At 44.2% G+C, this 15,743-nt stretch overlaps 1 protein-coding gene and 1 long non-coding RNA gene across 2 annotated transcripts in view; both read left to right on the plus strand.

Moving 5' to 3' along the window:
• BUD13 (BUD13 homolog) overlaps nucleotides 1-4,980 on the plus strand; it is a 34,911-nt gene extending 29,931 nt beyond the window's left edge. Inside the window, exon 10 of the mRNA XM_029208152.1 lies at nucleotides 3,825-4,980. Coding sequence (XP_029063985.1) covers nucleotides 3,825-3,918 — 94 coding nt within the window. The 3' untranslated portion in view covers nucleotides 3,919-4,980. The remainder of the gene's footprint in view (nucleotides 1-3,824) is intronic.
• Nucleotides 4,981-10,384: 5,404 nt separating this feature from the next.
• LOC114886957 overlaps nucleotides 10,385-15,743 on the plus strand; it is a 129,124-nt gene continuing 123,765 nt past the window's right edge. Inside the window, exon 1 of the long non-coding RNA XR_003791464.1 lies at nucleotides 10,385-10,524. This is a non-coding gene — a long non-coding RNA (uncharacterized LOC114886957). The remainder of the gene's footprint in view (nucleotides 10,525-15,743) is intronic.

Consider the following 15,743-nt stretch of genomic DNA (forward strand, 5'->3'; position numbering starts at 1 on the left):
CTCTGCACTGACACCTTAAGCCAGTAAGCCTGTGGCTTTCTGCCTCCATGAGCTGTGCAGTTTGGGAAGTGCCCTCTGGCAAAAAGCCTCACAAATCTCTTCTGACACCCAGACTCCCACCCAAGTTTTGTCTGCTTTTGGTCACTGTCTCATGCCTTCAAATACTTTCAGATACTTGTATCTTTATATTTTGTCCAGATTTTATAATTGTTTTCTGAGTGTAGGTTAGTTTGCACGAGTTCTCTGCCATGACTGGAATCTACCACTCTGCTTTATATGGGCCTAAGTCATTATCTTCTGTCCTTTAAGCTGCCATCTAAATCCAGAGCTCTAGTTCCTGATATTGGCAGGTATCCTCAGGGTGGCTGTGGTTTCAGGCTCCTTTCCTGCTTTCGTTTGCAGCACACTGTATATCGGCTTTTTGGTAACAGGAGGGTTTTTCAGAATACTAATTTGCTGTATAGCCAGAAGTAGATCTTTTTATAGCCACAACCGTAAAGATACTCCTGCTACACTGAGTTCATTCTTTTTTTCTTTTTTCTATTTTTTTTTCAAATTTCTGGACCCAAAACAGAACTCTCCCTGACCTGGTTTTTAACTGGTATAATTTGTCTCCATCTCTCCCAGTAGTTTTCCTACACTTCTCATTCTTCTTTTCTCCTAGATTTTTCCTTTTAGTTCCCTTTCTCATCCTTGCTTTCTTTCTGATTATTTAGTCTTTCATTGCCTTTTCTGCTTTTGTCTGTTTTTGGCAAGTGGATATTTCTAAAACAGATCTATAGTATGTTACAGTTAGAAAAACCCATAAGGTCAGTTAAACTAACTTACATTATTTAAAAGAGAAACGGAGGCCCCGATAAATTTAACAACTTATAGTCTTTCAGCTCACCTGATAAAGCTGGAATTAGACCTTGGGCATCTGATTCTTTGGTCTAAATCTCTTTCCACTGTGTGTTCTCTTGCAGTTTGTTTTTTTGATTCTGTTTAGGGTTTGGTTTGTTATTCATAGGACCTTTTGTCTGTTTGATCATATTAGTGTTGATTCTCTTAAGTACTTATTCTCCAAAACAGGAAGCAGCGGTTTCCTTGTGCTCTAGAACACCATGCATGCTTCTAAGGTTGGAGATGGTGCCATTCATAATAAGCTTACCTTCTTCCTCACCCTTTCACTACTCACCCAACTGATCCCTTAGGGAAGGCCTTAGGAAAGAGGGAAGCCTGTCATCCCAATCAGTTCAGTAGCACTTAGCATATGTATTATAATTTTAAGCAGCTATGTACTAGGTGCCAGGGTCTCACAGTTAGTGAGAGACGGTCCTTGAGCACAGCAACTCACTTTCTATCTAGAGGAGAAGACAGACAAGTAAATAATTTCAGTGCTACTTGCTAAGTATTACTATAGAGGATTTTCAAGGTGCCTTGGGAGCACGGAGGAAGAGTAGTTAGATTCAGCCTTGGGAGACTGGTCAGGGAATGCATGCTTCCTAGAGGAGGTGATACATGAGCTAAGTCTTAAGGGATGTCATTAACCAAGATAAGAAGGAAAGGAAGTATATTTAAGGAAGAGCATCCTGTATTGCAAGGTCATAAGGATACGGAACATCCTAGTGTTTGGTGGGGTGGGGGCCTGTTATAAGCAGTTTGATGTTGGATAGCAGTAAGTGTGAAATGGAGTTGTGTGAGATGGGCTGGAAAGGTAAGCAGGGGCCTGGTCACTGAAGGACTTGGAAACATTTCTGAGGAGCTTGGTGTTCACCTTAGAGGCAGAGGGGAGCCACTGGTGGATTAACAGTAGCTCTACGTTCTAGATAGGTGATGCATTGTAGCAGTCGTACGAAGCATTTGCAAGGCACACATTTGGAAGTAGAGAGACAAGATACAAGGTTGTTGCAGTAGATAGGCTAAAGATGATGGAGGTCTGAACCATGACAGTGGTAGTACGAATGGAGAGAGGAGGAAGTGGGAAATTGGTTAAGTGATAAGATGGCAGGACCTAGTGACTGATCAGGTGAGAGGGAGAAAGCACTGGGTTTGGCAATAAGGAAGATCAGTAATGACTTGAGAGAGCGTTAACTCCATAGCATAGTGAAACAAAAGCCAGGTTCTAATGTGTCAATGAGTGAATGAAAAGTAAGGAAGTAGACAGTGAATAAAGACTCTTTCAAGAAGTTTATTATATAAGAAGACGAAGTACATGGTATTAGAAGGGAGTTGAGGGCCACTCCTTGAAATTCACCCCTGTAGTGACTTCCATGACACCCTACTTCTGGTTATTTTCTCTTATCATTTCATCTCGGCCACCTTTATGAACTTCTGTTCCTCTGTGCCCCCTGCTTAAATGTTTCTCAGGGCTCCATCTGTAACCCTTAGCTCTTCTCACTCCATGTGCTCTCTTGGCTGAATCTAGTCTAGTACACCTTCACTTACCAGCTGTATGTACATGATTCCCAAATCTGTATTTGCACCTCAGTCTGGAGTATCTGGCTGTGCATTGGATTTCTCTGTTGATATGTGCTTGAGGCATCTTAAATGCAAACATACTCAAAACTGAACTCATCAGCCTTCCCCACTCTAAGCGTGCTCCTGCTCTTGTGTTCTGTCCTGGTTAATGGCAGCCTCATTCATCTAGTCACTAAAATTATTAACCCATGAGTCAAACTTACCTCTTCCTCCTTTGCTCTTATATAACTGATCAGTCACTAGGTCCTACTGTGTTTTCTGTCTTTCTGTCCCTCTTCTTCATCATTACTTTCACCACCTGCTGCCTGGACCATTGCCGTAACTTTCCTGCCTTCAGTCTCCTCCAGAGTGATCTCTTTGAAATGCAGTTTATGCTCCCACTTTAAATTTATCCTTCACAAGGAGCTCTACTCAATACTCTGTAATGGCCTACGTGGGAAAAGAATGTAAAAAAAAAGTGGATATGTGTATATGTATAACTGATTCACTTTGCTGTACACCTGGAACTAACACAACATTGTAAATCAACTATACTTCAATAAAAATTTAAAAAAATAAATTTATCCTTACTAGGTGAAATCTAAGCTTTATACTATGGCTTACAGAGCTCATTGTGATTTGCCCTCTACCTACCTTTCTAACTTTGTCTCGTGCTACTCTCTTTTCATATTTGAGGCTCCAGCCATACCAGTTTGCCTTTGGTTCCCTGCATGTGCCATGCTGTTTCTTACTTTTGTGCCTTTGCTGTTGTTGCTCGTGCTATGCTCTGTGCTGAAATGCCCTCCTGACCCTTCTGGCCCTCTGGTTAACTCTTTCTTTTCAGACTTAGCATAGGGGCCCCCTTCACGAAGGCTTTGCTGACTATTCTTGTCCATCCCCCTCCCAAGCTGAGTAAGATCCCCACTCTGCTTCCATGATACCCAATGCGTATTTCTACCATAATCTATGCTTTTTGTTTTAATTATTTGCTTAAATGTCAGTCTCCTCCACTAGTCTGTGAGTTTATCAGGATAGGTGCTGTGTTATACTCATTTTCATGACGCAGTGCCTAGTATATAATAAGAATTCACTAATTGTTTGTGTAATGAATGGATAAAGTGTAATACGTAGACATCAGCTGAGAGTGAGTTGGGCCTTTAGAGAGCGGTAAATGTTTGAAACAGTTGTCAAAAGAGTTTGAGAAAGAACTGAACAAGGACTAATAAGAGGGTGGATTATTCTGTCTTTCTGATTCTGTTGCTTATGTCTTAAATATTTTCACATGATTGCCTTTACTCTCCTTTTTGCTCATTAGATTGTGAACTCTTTTTCAAAAATAAATGTTCAGTTCAGGATTCTGGCTGATTAGTATTTCTTGATTGCAGATCCAATGGATTTGAACAGAAGCGCTTTGCCAGGCTTGCCAGCAAGAAGGCGGTGGAGGAACTTGCCTACAAGTGGAGTGTTGAGGATATGTAAAACTTTTCTGAGGCAGTGGGGGTGGCTGTGGGTTGTGGTGGTGGACACTGGGTGGACAGACGTCCAGCTGCAACAGTCATCTGTGCTCATAATCGGGGCCCACACAGACCGGCGACTTGTTGGATGCCAGTTTTGACTACAGAAGAATATTTGAGACGTAATGTTTGGACTGAAGGACCTGTACTTCTCAGGTGTGCCGACACTGCCTATTGCTGGCTTTCAGAGGAAGCGTTGATTTCTCTGTGTCCCAGGGTTTGTTCTTGGTTAGGGTTTTCCCTTTTTAATAAACACACATTTATTTTTTTAAAATAATTTTCTTAAACGGATATTGTGTTTTGGGGAAGAATACAAGCTAATGTTGAACCCCAGGGATCTTGGAGGGTGATAGTTGGATTTTTCATTCATCTAGGAAGCAGGATGAGTAAAAACTTTCACAGTGATAGCTCCTTCCTCTTAGAAAATAAGAATTATTGCTAAACTAGACTTAGGAATAGACATGGCAGTTTGGAGACATGGTGTCTGGTAAAGGTAGTGTCACAGATTAGTGGGGAAGAGATAGATAATGGTGCTCGGAAAATTGACTTATTATATGGACAAAAATAAAGTTGGATCCCTGCCTTAAACCACATAAGGCAAAGACAAATCCCAAAGTGATTTTACCTAAATGAAAGGTAAAATGCTACAGCCAATTAGAAAAAATGGGGAATGTCTTTGTGACCTTGGGGTGAGGATAAATTTGTTAAATTAGATCTCCAGATCACAATCTGTAAGGTTTGATAGCTTTGCCTACATCATAATTAAAGATTTCTAGTCAACAAAGCACCCCATAGTCAAAGTTAAAAATGGGTATAGATTAGGAGAAAATATTTCCAATGTCTAAAACTGATAAAGGATTACATTTATAAGAGATTGAATGTAGAAGGAACTACTGCAAATTGGAAAGAAATACAAAACACAAAATAAAAATAGGCAAAGAATATGAATATGTAAAATCTAAAGGGAAAACCAGAATGGGTAATAAGTATATTACTACTAGTAATTAGAGAAATAGAGATCAAAACATTAATGAGTTTCTACTTTGTATCTATTAGCAAAAATAAGGAAGAGACTGAATTCTCATGGGGAATGAAAAGTCATGGGAAGTTTCAACTGGTGCATCCATTCTGGAGAACAAATGGGCAAAACTTAATTGAAAATAAGTAATATCTGGGATGTAGTATTGCAGAATTTTTGAGAGAATATTGTCTGAGTTTGAATCTCAGGTATGTTTGTTACTTTGTGACCTTGATAAGCCACTTAACTTCTCTGGGTTTTAGTTTCTTCATCTTTGAAATGGAGATAATATTACCCACCTCACAGGTTTATTGTGAGCCTAGAACAGTGCCAGGCACATAGTACATGTCACAAAATTATTAGCTGTTGTTATCATTGTCTTCCTAATCATCAAGTGTTGATAGCCAGCTTCCAATGTGGCCCCAAATGATCCCTGACTCCTGGTATTTAAGCCCTTGTGTAGTCCCCTCCTACAGTGAATAGGGCTGACCTGTGTAACCGGTAGGATGTACTGGAAATGTGTGACTTCTGAGGCTGAGTCATAAAAGACATTGAAGCATCTTCCTTGTATTCTCTTGAATTACTTGCTGTGGAAGAAGCCCGCTACTATGTCATGAGGACACTCAAGTGGTCCTCTGGAGAGGCCCATGTGGAGAGGGACTGAGGCCTCTCACCAGTAGACACACCAGTTTATCAGCCCTGTGAGTGAACTACCTTGGAAGTGGATCCTTTTAGCTCCATTCAAGCCTTTAGATGTGTGCAGCCCTGATCAACAACATGGCTGCAACCTCATGAGAGATCCTGAGCCAGAATCACCCAGCTCCAAATTCTTGACACAAAGAAATTGAGATAAGAGGAGGTGTTTATTTTTTAACAGCTTGAGATATAATTCACATACTATACTGTTTACCCATTTAACGTGTACAGTTCAGTAGTTTTTAGCATATCACAGAGTTGTATAACCTTCACCACAATTCATTTAAAAATATTTTGGATACAGGGAGTTTTGTATCCATCAGCAGCCACTCTTCACTTGTCCCCAGCTCCCCTAGCCCTAGGCAACTGCTAATCCTTCTGTTGCTGTAGATTTGCCTGTTCTAGACATTTCATATAATATGTGAATGGGACTATCATGCAGTACATGGCCTTTTGTATCTAGCTCTTCTCACTTAGCGTAGTGTTTTCAAGGTTCATCCGTGTTGTAGTATGTATCAGTACCACATTCCCTTTAATGGCTGAATAATATTCCCTTCTGTGGATATACCACATTTTATCTGTCCATGCATGTGTTGATATTTGAGTTGTTTCCACTTTTTGGCTATTGTGACTAATGCTGCAATGAACATTCATGTACAAGTTTTTGTGTGGACTTACGTTTTCATTTTTCTTGGAGTAGAATTGCTGACTCATATGGTTAACTCCATGTTTTGCTTTTTGAGGAACTACCAAACTTCCAAAGCAGTGTATGAGAGTTCCAGTTTCTCCACATCCTTGCTGATACTTGTTTTTGTTGTTGTTTTTGGCCATGCCACGCAGCTTGTGGGATCTTAGTTCCTCGACCAGGGATTGAACCCGGGCCACGGCAGTGAAAGCGCTGAGTCCTAACCACTGGACCACCAGGAAACTCCCGCTAATACTTGTTATTATCTGTCTTCTTGATTATGGCTATCCTAGTGGTGTGAAGTGGTATGTCATTGTGATTTTGATTTGCATTTATCTAATGCCTAATGTTGTTGAATATCTTTATTTATCTTCTTTGGAGAAATGTTTATTCAAATTCTTTGCTTTTTTTTTTTTTTTTTTTTTTTTTGCGGTACGTGGGCCTCTCACTGTTGTGGCCTCTCCCGTTGCGGAGCACAGGCTCCGGACGCTCAGGCTCAGTGGCCACGGCTCACGGGCCCAGCCGCTTCGCGGCATGTGGGATCTTCCTGAACCGGGGCACGAACCCGTGTCCCCTGCATCGGCAGGTGGACTCTCAACCACTGCGCCACCAGGGAAGCCCTGCTCACTTTTCAGTTGGGTTATTTGTCATACACATACACACATATACACTGTTATGTAGAATTCTTTATATATTCTGGTAACAAGTCTCTTACTAGATATATGATTTGCAAGTATTTCCTTTCATTCTGTGGGTGTTATTGTTTTAAGCTGCTGAGTTTTTAAGTAATTTGTTATGCAGCAATAGATAACTGATGTATTAAGTTTGTACATACCCTCCCTCAAAGCAGTTCCACTCCTGGCTTTATCCTTCAGAGAAACTTGCACAGATCCACAAGGAGTTACGTATATGGATATTTATCTATATGTATCTTGGGTAGCGAGAATCTGAAAACAGCTTAGAAGCCTGTTTCTAAAGGAATTGATAAGTGAAATGTGGTATATGTATATGATGGAATATTATAAAAAAGTCAGATGCAAGCTGTTAGGACATGATAGACTCCAAGTGAGGAAAATAAGGAATAATGAAATTTATAGCAAAAATTAGCTAAGTAAATTGAACACAGAAAGTATTTTTTAAGGAGAATTTACACCTTAACTTACTAGAATAGTGTCTGACGGAGGGAACGGAATGGGACTAGAATGCGGAATGAAGGAGGGAAAGGGAAACAAAAGAGGGGCCTTGCATGGATGAGTGAGATAGTGTGTCCTGACCTCAGGCATGTGATCCACTCAGTTCTTTGTGCCTGGGGCTCTAAGCACACATCCAGGCAAGGTCTTGCGCTAATGGAATTGACATTTAGTACCTGTATTAGTTGGGGTAGGCTAAACTGCTATGACATTCTCCAAATGGACTGGCTTACCACAATAGAAGTTTTTTTCCTCCCTCCTCACTCATGTCCAGGGTAGTTTCAGATTGGGTGAGAGGGAGGGGGATTCTCTACTCCATGCAGTCATTTAGGGACCAGGCTGATGCCAACATTAACATGGCTTCCAGGGTTGCTTTGGGTATTGCCATTTTGGTGAGCTGAGCAGAGCTTGGAGGGTTGCTTGATAGATATTGTGGGCCAACTCTAGAAGTGGCACACAGCCATTCACATTCTGTTAGCTAGAACTTAGTTGCATGGCTGCCCCTTAATGCAAAGGAACTTGAGAAATGTGATGCACACCCAGGAAGAGGGGAAAAGTGGATGTTGTTGAGACAACAATCCTCTCTGCTGCAATCCTGAAGAAAGGCTGTCTGCCCCGCCCCCCCGCCCCACCATTTGAGACTTTTGTGGATTTTGTGGAAAATCCCAGAGGGACTCCATTCTCTACCTGGAGAGTCTCAGCTGAAGTCACTACCAAGTTAGGAATATCTCTTTCCTAATTGGTCAGTGGCTGTCAGAGGAGAGCTTAGGCAGAGAGATGAAGGGTCAACTTAAATTGTGTCTAGACTCAGCATTTGTGAGAGGAAGGTAGTTTTAGAGAGGAAACAGCTCAAAATAAACTTGAAGGTTCTATAGTTAACATGTGGCAGAGTTGGGACTAGAACCCAGTGTTTTCCTGGGCTCTGCAGTGCCTATATGGTCCTTTGGTGCCTTGCTGTAAACATTTTTTAAAAAAATATTTATTTATTTGGTTGTGCCGGGTCTTAGTTGCAGCTTGCCAGCTCCTTAGTTGTAGCATGCGAACTCTTAGTTGCGGCATGTGTGATCGAGTTTCCTGACTAGGGATCGCACCCGGGCCCCCTGCATTGGGAGCGTGGAGTCTTAACCAGTCCCAAACATTTTTTTAAAAAGGCCCAAGGTTAGAACGTTGTGGTGAAACTGGTAAAATCCAAATAAAGTCTGGAATTTAGTTCATAGAATTATGCCATTGTTAATCTCTCTGTTTTGAAAAATGAACGTAGTTAGGTGAGTTAACAGTCAAGAAATTTGGGTGAAGAGTAATGAGACTTTCTGTATTGTCTTTACAACTTTCTGTAAGTCTAAAATTTTTCCAAAATAAAAAGCTTATTTTTAAAAAAGTCCCCAGGGAATATAGGCTCTGGACACTGGATCCTACTCTAAGTTACTACTTTTGAGTTTATACTTTCGTAAGTTATGTTAAAGCCAGTCCCTTTCCTGTGAGTGGCGGTGAGCATGTTAAACTTCTAGCCTATTGTCACATCTGTTGTACACAGCTGGCATTTATTTCCACATGGGTTCAGGTTTTAACTTCATTTTTGTGGGGCCCTACACTGTTTCTTAGGAAGAACTCGCCTTAAGAGGCTGTTAATGGACTGAACGTTGTATCCCCTCAAAATTTATTTGTTGAAATACTAGCTCCCAAGTTGATGGTATTAGGAGGTGGGGACTTTGGGAGGGGATTAGGTCATGAAGGTAGAGCCCTCATGAATGGGATTAGTGCCCTTATAAAAGAGACCCCAGAGAGATCTCTTGCTTTTTTGGTCATGTGAGAGCACAGCCAGAAGCTGGCTGTCTGTGAACCAGGAAGCTGGCCCTCACCAGACACCAAGTCTGTTGGTACCTTGATCTTGGACTTCCTAGCTTCTAGAACTATAAGAAATAAATATTTGTTATTTAAGCCATCCTGTCTATGGTATTTTTGTTATAGCAGCCTGAATGGACTAAGAGGCTCAGATACTTTGAAAATCTTAAACCACCAATTTTTTTCTTAACAAAAGAATTTATCACCTGTATTCAAGCAGAGACCGAGGTGGAGGGGAAGCAGATAGATTCTATTCTGGGCAAGCTTTGTGTTTAGTGGGCATTGGTGAAAATTTATAAATTCCTCCTCCCTCTGATTTCTCTGCCTTTTCATGTATGAGCACAGCACACCTTTAGGGCAGAGACCTCCAAGCCTGTTCAGCTGGAAGCTGACTGTCATTTCCTAGGCTGGCTACTAGAGGGCAGTGTGATACATCTTTTCTGGACTGGGGAAGCAGGGCGCTGGGTCCATGCACATTCTCCAAAATAATAAGACCTAGAATCTTTCAAAGGTATAGGTGGCTAAATTCAGTTGCATATTCTTCCACTTCTTATCCCTACCTTAGATCCAGAAACATAATCCTATTTTCAATATGGTAAAGATTTTCAAGAGAGAAACGTAGTATTTAGGTTTTGACCAGAATCTCCCTTACTTGGGCTTTGGAAACCTTTCTCTACATGGAAGACTTTTTTTTTTTTAATTTTTAAATCATATTCAGACCCTCTTGTTCTTCTTCCTTTCCTATGCCTTCTTCAGCCTGAAGTTTAGACTTAAGGAGCAGTGAGCAATACTAAAAACTACTGAATTGTACACTTTAAAAGAGAACATTTTATGGTATGTGAATTATATCTCAAAAAATATAAAGGGCAAAAAACAGCAGTGAGCAGACGCTGTAGCTCAAATAGAATGTAATTAATTGATTTTACTGATTTGAGAAGCCTTAATGCTTTGCCATTGGTTCATTAGCAAGAGGGCAATACTCTGATCTCTTTTTTCCTCAGGTATCTTGGAACACACTGACCTAGGACACGGAGAGCGTCGTTCCTTTCTAAAGAGGTTACTCACCCTAGTCAAAGAGCTGGACTAGGGTTAGGATGTGCCTGGGGAATCCCAGTGAGAAGGCGGAGTCGAGGCTGTGAGGTAGCTATCTTGAGGCCTGCGTTTTAAGTTTGAGTTTGTTAAGAAATGTGTGTCCTGAACTGCGCATTTTTGCAAAGGTTATTTGGGCAGTTTCTTTCTTCCGGTTTCGTTTTTATTTTTAGTTTTGAGTCCTGTTTTTGGCATAAATACTTCTGGAACTGGCTTTCAGGCAGCTGGACTGGCCTGTAAAAGTAGGTAGAGAGATTATAGGGCCAGGCTGCAGCCGAGTCATGATTCCCCCAGGACGCTGGCCTTTTTTGCCATATGCAGACAACATTACTGTATCTGGTAATGACTCAGTCTCTCCTTTGTACCTGAATATTTTCCTCTGCTCAGTAGAGAAAGTGTGTTTGCCTCACATTCGATGCTGTTGACCTTGGGCTTACACAGGTTCACCCTTTCAGAAAACAAGGGCATGTAGGAGGTCCTGGTGGTAGTTTGAGTCTCAGTTGGTGCCTGTGAACCCCTACCCTTGGGAGGGGTCAGAGAGCAGTCAGCTGAAAAAGGAATCAGTCTTCCTCTTCCTGCGTGTTACGTTCAGCACCCTCTGTCAGCTCAGGAATTACAAGGAGTCACAGGTAAAACAATGTCTAGTGCTTAGTAAGCAGGGCCTGTTTTCTTCTTCTTTTGGCAAGAGAGGGTAACTTGCTCAGAATCGCTGTGTGCAAGAGAAAAGAGCCAGGATTTAAACATCAGACTCCTCTCTCTGCTGTTCTCCCCCCATCCATCCTCACCCTGATAGCCAGGTAAGAGGCGAAGGGAGAGTCCAGGGGGTGGTCTCCTACCCACAGGAAGGAGTACTTACCAGGGCCTTCTCATAGCCTCTGTGATGAGCGTCTCCACGGCATACTCGGGGCTGAGTTCCACAGTCCTGGAAGAATTGCTTGCTGGCGGTTTCAGCTTGGAGCTTGGCTGTGAAGACCCTGAATGTACTAGAGGGGTACTTAGCCTTGACCCTTTCTTCCAGGGATTGGGGAGGTAGCAGATAAGATATCTGGGAAGAAAGGAATGCATGTCTGGGGAAATAATGATAATAAAATAATGCTGATGATTTTAATGGCTATCTTTTGTTAAGTACTTACCACGTGTCAAGCATGTGTTAACTGCATACATACCTCACCTCTGTGGTCAGGGAGAGATCAGTCTGTAAGTGGCTGCAGATTTGGGAGGGCCAAATTTCTGGATTTCCCAAGAAAAGTGGCGTTGGGGTATCCTGGCCGAGTAAACTTTTTTTCTTGTTCTCTGCGCCCCCTCTTGGGATGAGGGGTAGCTAGGATCTTTATGTGACCCCCTTTGGCAGAGAGCTCAGGCACTTCACCCTGGTCACTGTGTCTCTATCAGACTTGGCAGCACTCTTCCCGCCCAGGAAGGCATCTCCTGCTTCGGCCAGCTCGGCTTCTGATGTTGACGCGTAGTGGTCTGCCAGCCAGGAGCGGTGACCTTCCACACGGTCTGGATGTAGTTGCTGCGTGGGGTAAAAGTATTTCTATAGGTCAGAATCCATACCTATGAACCAGTCCAGGGATGCCAAATAGAAGGGCACCGGGCCTCTGCATGCTTCCTTTGCCTGTCATTTGTGTGCCTGCCTAAACTGTACAGTGTATTTTCAGGTAATTTCAAATGAAAATTTATTTCTTCTCTGAAAACAAAAATTTAATTTATTTTATCTCCGTTTCTTTTCACACTCCCCGGTTATCATACTAAGACCCGGCAGAGAGGATGTGACACCTGCAGCCGAAGGATAGGGCAACGGAGACACTTTCTAAATCACCCTGTTAGGCAGCTTGAGGCTACAGCTTAGGAAATGTGGTCTTGGGAAACAGGAGCTTGGACGTGTGTTTGCTGAGGGGGCAGGGAGAGGAACTGTTTCATTGCTAGGTTAGTGTTCCTGGTCACTTCGGGGTGAGGATTATCTTTTCATCTACCACCTTGGAATAGGATGGCTGTTTCTGTAACACTTGTGTACACTGTGCACATATTACTGACTTTGGGTTGGAGCTGGGCCTTCTAATGTTCACGGATGAGTTAGAGGTATGTAGAGGGCCATTCCGAGCCCCAAGGAAGCAGGCTTTAATAGGGGAGAAGCTAAGACAAGGTTGGGCAAGTGGGATGTCTGATTCTCTGTAGTTTCATGGGTACTGGATAAGCCTGGCTACTCTACCTCCCGGCTTGCAGTTAGAGTTCACGTCTCCCAGGATGCGTAGGGCAAGAGCTGACCCCCGCCCCGTTATGAACAGCATGCAGTTTGTCCTTGCTCAAAACGTATGTGAGATGAGAGGACTAAGTTAGTCTGAACTAGATGGAGATCCAAGATTGTCAAACAATTAGTCCTTTGCTCTGTTGCCTTCTCCAGCTTTGTCTCTCAGTTGGACAGAAGACAGTCTGAAGTTATTACCTTTGTCTTGGGAAATAGAGCCCTCCTCTGGCCCTTCCCCCACAGCAAACTTACAGTAGGTTGCCCACAGTTCTGGTTACTCTCTTGATCCCCTGGCTGCTCTTGTCTCGGTCAAGTTTGAGGACTTGATTCCATCCTGGGCCTTGGAAGTCACTCTGATACTGGTTGATATACTCCATGTAGACTGGATGCATTATTAGTGCAATTTTTCTGCCCTGAACGTGAACTGGGAACATCGACTGACCAAGAGGAGGGTTCTGGAAGGAAATCTGATGAGTGGTGGTCATGTAGTAGTCACCTAAGGGGAGTGAGAAAGTGTGCAGAGGGTGTCCTCTGTGTGGGAGAGGCATGAGATTAAAGGTGGGAATCTGGACCCCAGCAGGCTGGACCTCCTGCACAGCCGGCTCAACTCGACTGAGCCTTTTATAATGGGAATAGCAGATCCCAAATATATCCGCATTGCCTCCTCTACACCTCTGACCTTCAGAGTTGTCTCCCCAAGACCAGAAATAGAGAGTCATTAGTGCGGAATCCCAGAGTGGCCTCCCAGCCCCTTTTGGATCACCTGAGCTTTGAAAGCCTGGACTGCAGGGCTGCCCGCTTGTCCAGCCCAAACAGGAAGGAGGAACATAGGCTGGGTTGGGGTAGTGGGTATGGTGCCCTCCCAGAGGGGTCCTGGCTAACCATGGAGCCAAATATTGCCTGCAAGGCTCTTGAAGGGAGAGGGCTGGGGTACTTGCTGCTTATTGTGTTCTCCTGGGTTGGTGGTTCCCAAGCCTGGGATCCGCCTCGGGGACGGGAGCGCCCTTGGGTAGGGGGAATTGGGTAGGTTGGGAACAGAGGGGTCAGTTTCTGCTTTATGCAGAGTGCCACTCCTCTATTCCCTATTACCCTGCACCCCTCCAGGCTAAGTCTCACCTGAATGGGAGGGTTTCTCTCCATGGTAAGGTCAGGGCTTGTAACATTCTTCATAAGTTGTACTGAAGTGAATCCATGGAAACTTGCTGGGCTGGCCGAAGTAGCCTAGATGTTGTGTCTGGAGTGGAGCCTTGGGAAGGGGCTCCAGGCAGTATTTACCATCTCCTGGGGCTATTTCCTCCTGGGCTTCTGACTCCTGCAAAGCAATCCCCTACTGCTGCTTGCCCATCGCGGGAAGTTCACTTCCACCTCTTTGTTCAGAGGGGTCCTTCTTATCTTCCCCTCATTAATAGTGGAAGTTGGTGGGAACCAGCCTCCTAGAGAGGTCAACAAACTAGGCAGGTGCTACCATCTAGCAAGTTACTTAAATTCTCTGAGCCATGGGCTTCCCTGGTGGCGCAGTGGTCGAGAGTCCGCCTGCCGAGGCAGGGGACACGGGTTCGTGCCCCGGTCCGGGAGGATCCCACATGCCGCGGAGCAGCTGGGCCCGTGAGCCATGGCCGCTGAGCCTGCGCGTCCGGAGCCTGCGCATCCGGAGCCTGTGCTCCGCAGTGGGAGAGGCCACAACAGTGAGAGGCCCGCGTACCACCAAAAAAAAAAAAAAAATTATCTGAGCCATAATTTCCTTATTTGAGAGGATTTGAAATAAAGTAGCATAGTGCCTGGCATGTAGTAGGTGCTTAATAAAATATTAGTATCTTCTCTTAAAATGGTATTATTAAGATATTTCGAGTGGTGCCTGCTGCAGCAGTGGCATGTGCCCCTGTTGACTCCACTCTTACCGCACTCTTGACTTTACCTGAACAGCAGGATGGCTTTTCCTTGGCTGGGTTTGGTGAGCCAGCATCTCTTGCTGGGTGGGATTGAGGGCTGTGCCATTTGAAGAAGGGTATTGAAGTGGGTGGGGTCTTCTGTCCCCAGGAGAGGGGGTGTCTAGAGCAGGGGGAGGAGTCGTGATTGGCCTAGTCCAGTGATTCTTCCCCATCTACCTCCAGGCAGCCTTCCCTCACCCATTACCCGACTAAGGGGAGAAGTGGGCCACTGCTGCTGATGGTATGTCCAGACAGGACCCAGATTTAGTTTATTTGTGGTTGGATCAGTAAGAACTGGTGGGGGGCTTTCTCTGTAGGTAAGGCCATATGGCATTTCAAAAGCAGTTCTTCTCAATGAGTATTTCAGCTATCTTTTTGTTTTTTGGGTATTTTTTGGCTTTGAGAGTAGTGCTGGCTGGCGGAGGGGTGGCTTACAAGGAGGATGGGTAGTGGCGGACTCACTGGAAGGTGGGCGGAGCTCCAGATAGGCGGCTACCCTGCTCCAGGGCTTGGCGCATTTGCTGTGGTGTCTGTGTTTCCTAAGGGGCAGAGGAAAGAGTAGTCTAGGAGCGCAGGAGGATTAGAGTCATGGATTTTGTTTCCTCCCTACTTCTGAAGCTGCGAGGAAGGATACACCCCTCGGGACCTGTGGAAGCCCCTCCAGTTCCTCAGAGAGAGAGGAAGTTGGTCTCTGCATTGGTCACACAGACACAGCATTTGAGTTTCAAGGGTGGCAGATTGGGAGAGGGGGTGCTGCTGCCCTTTTAGAAGCACCTTTTTGACTGGTGAATAATGAACATTTTTGACCGGCCAGTGTAAGATGGACAAGGCAGGGTAGGGTATGTGGTGTCCTTAGGATGGAGAAAGGGGCTGCCAAAGGGCCATTTAACCTCTGGTTGATACTGAGAGGCTGCAGTTACAGTGGGGAGCAGGTAATGAGAACTCTGTGGGAGGACTGCCCGCGAACCATCAAGGTCCGGGTGAGCCCTGAGCCAGAGTAGTACCCAAGACAGGAAGTGTCCTGTGTCCTCTTCTTGTCAACCCTGCATTGGAGGACAGAGCAGAGAGCAGGAGCTTTGAGGACAGGTAGGGGA

Source organism: Monodon monoceros, unplaced genomic scaffold (genome assembly GCF_005190385.1).
Source record: "Monodon monoceros isolate NGI ecotype Baffin Bay Population unplaced genomic scaffold, NGI_Narwhal_1 Super_Scaffold_7, whole genome shotgun sequence".
NCBI lineage: Eukaryota > Metazoa > Chordata > Mammalia > Artiodactyla > Monodontidae > Monodon > Monodon monoceros.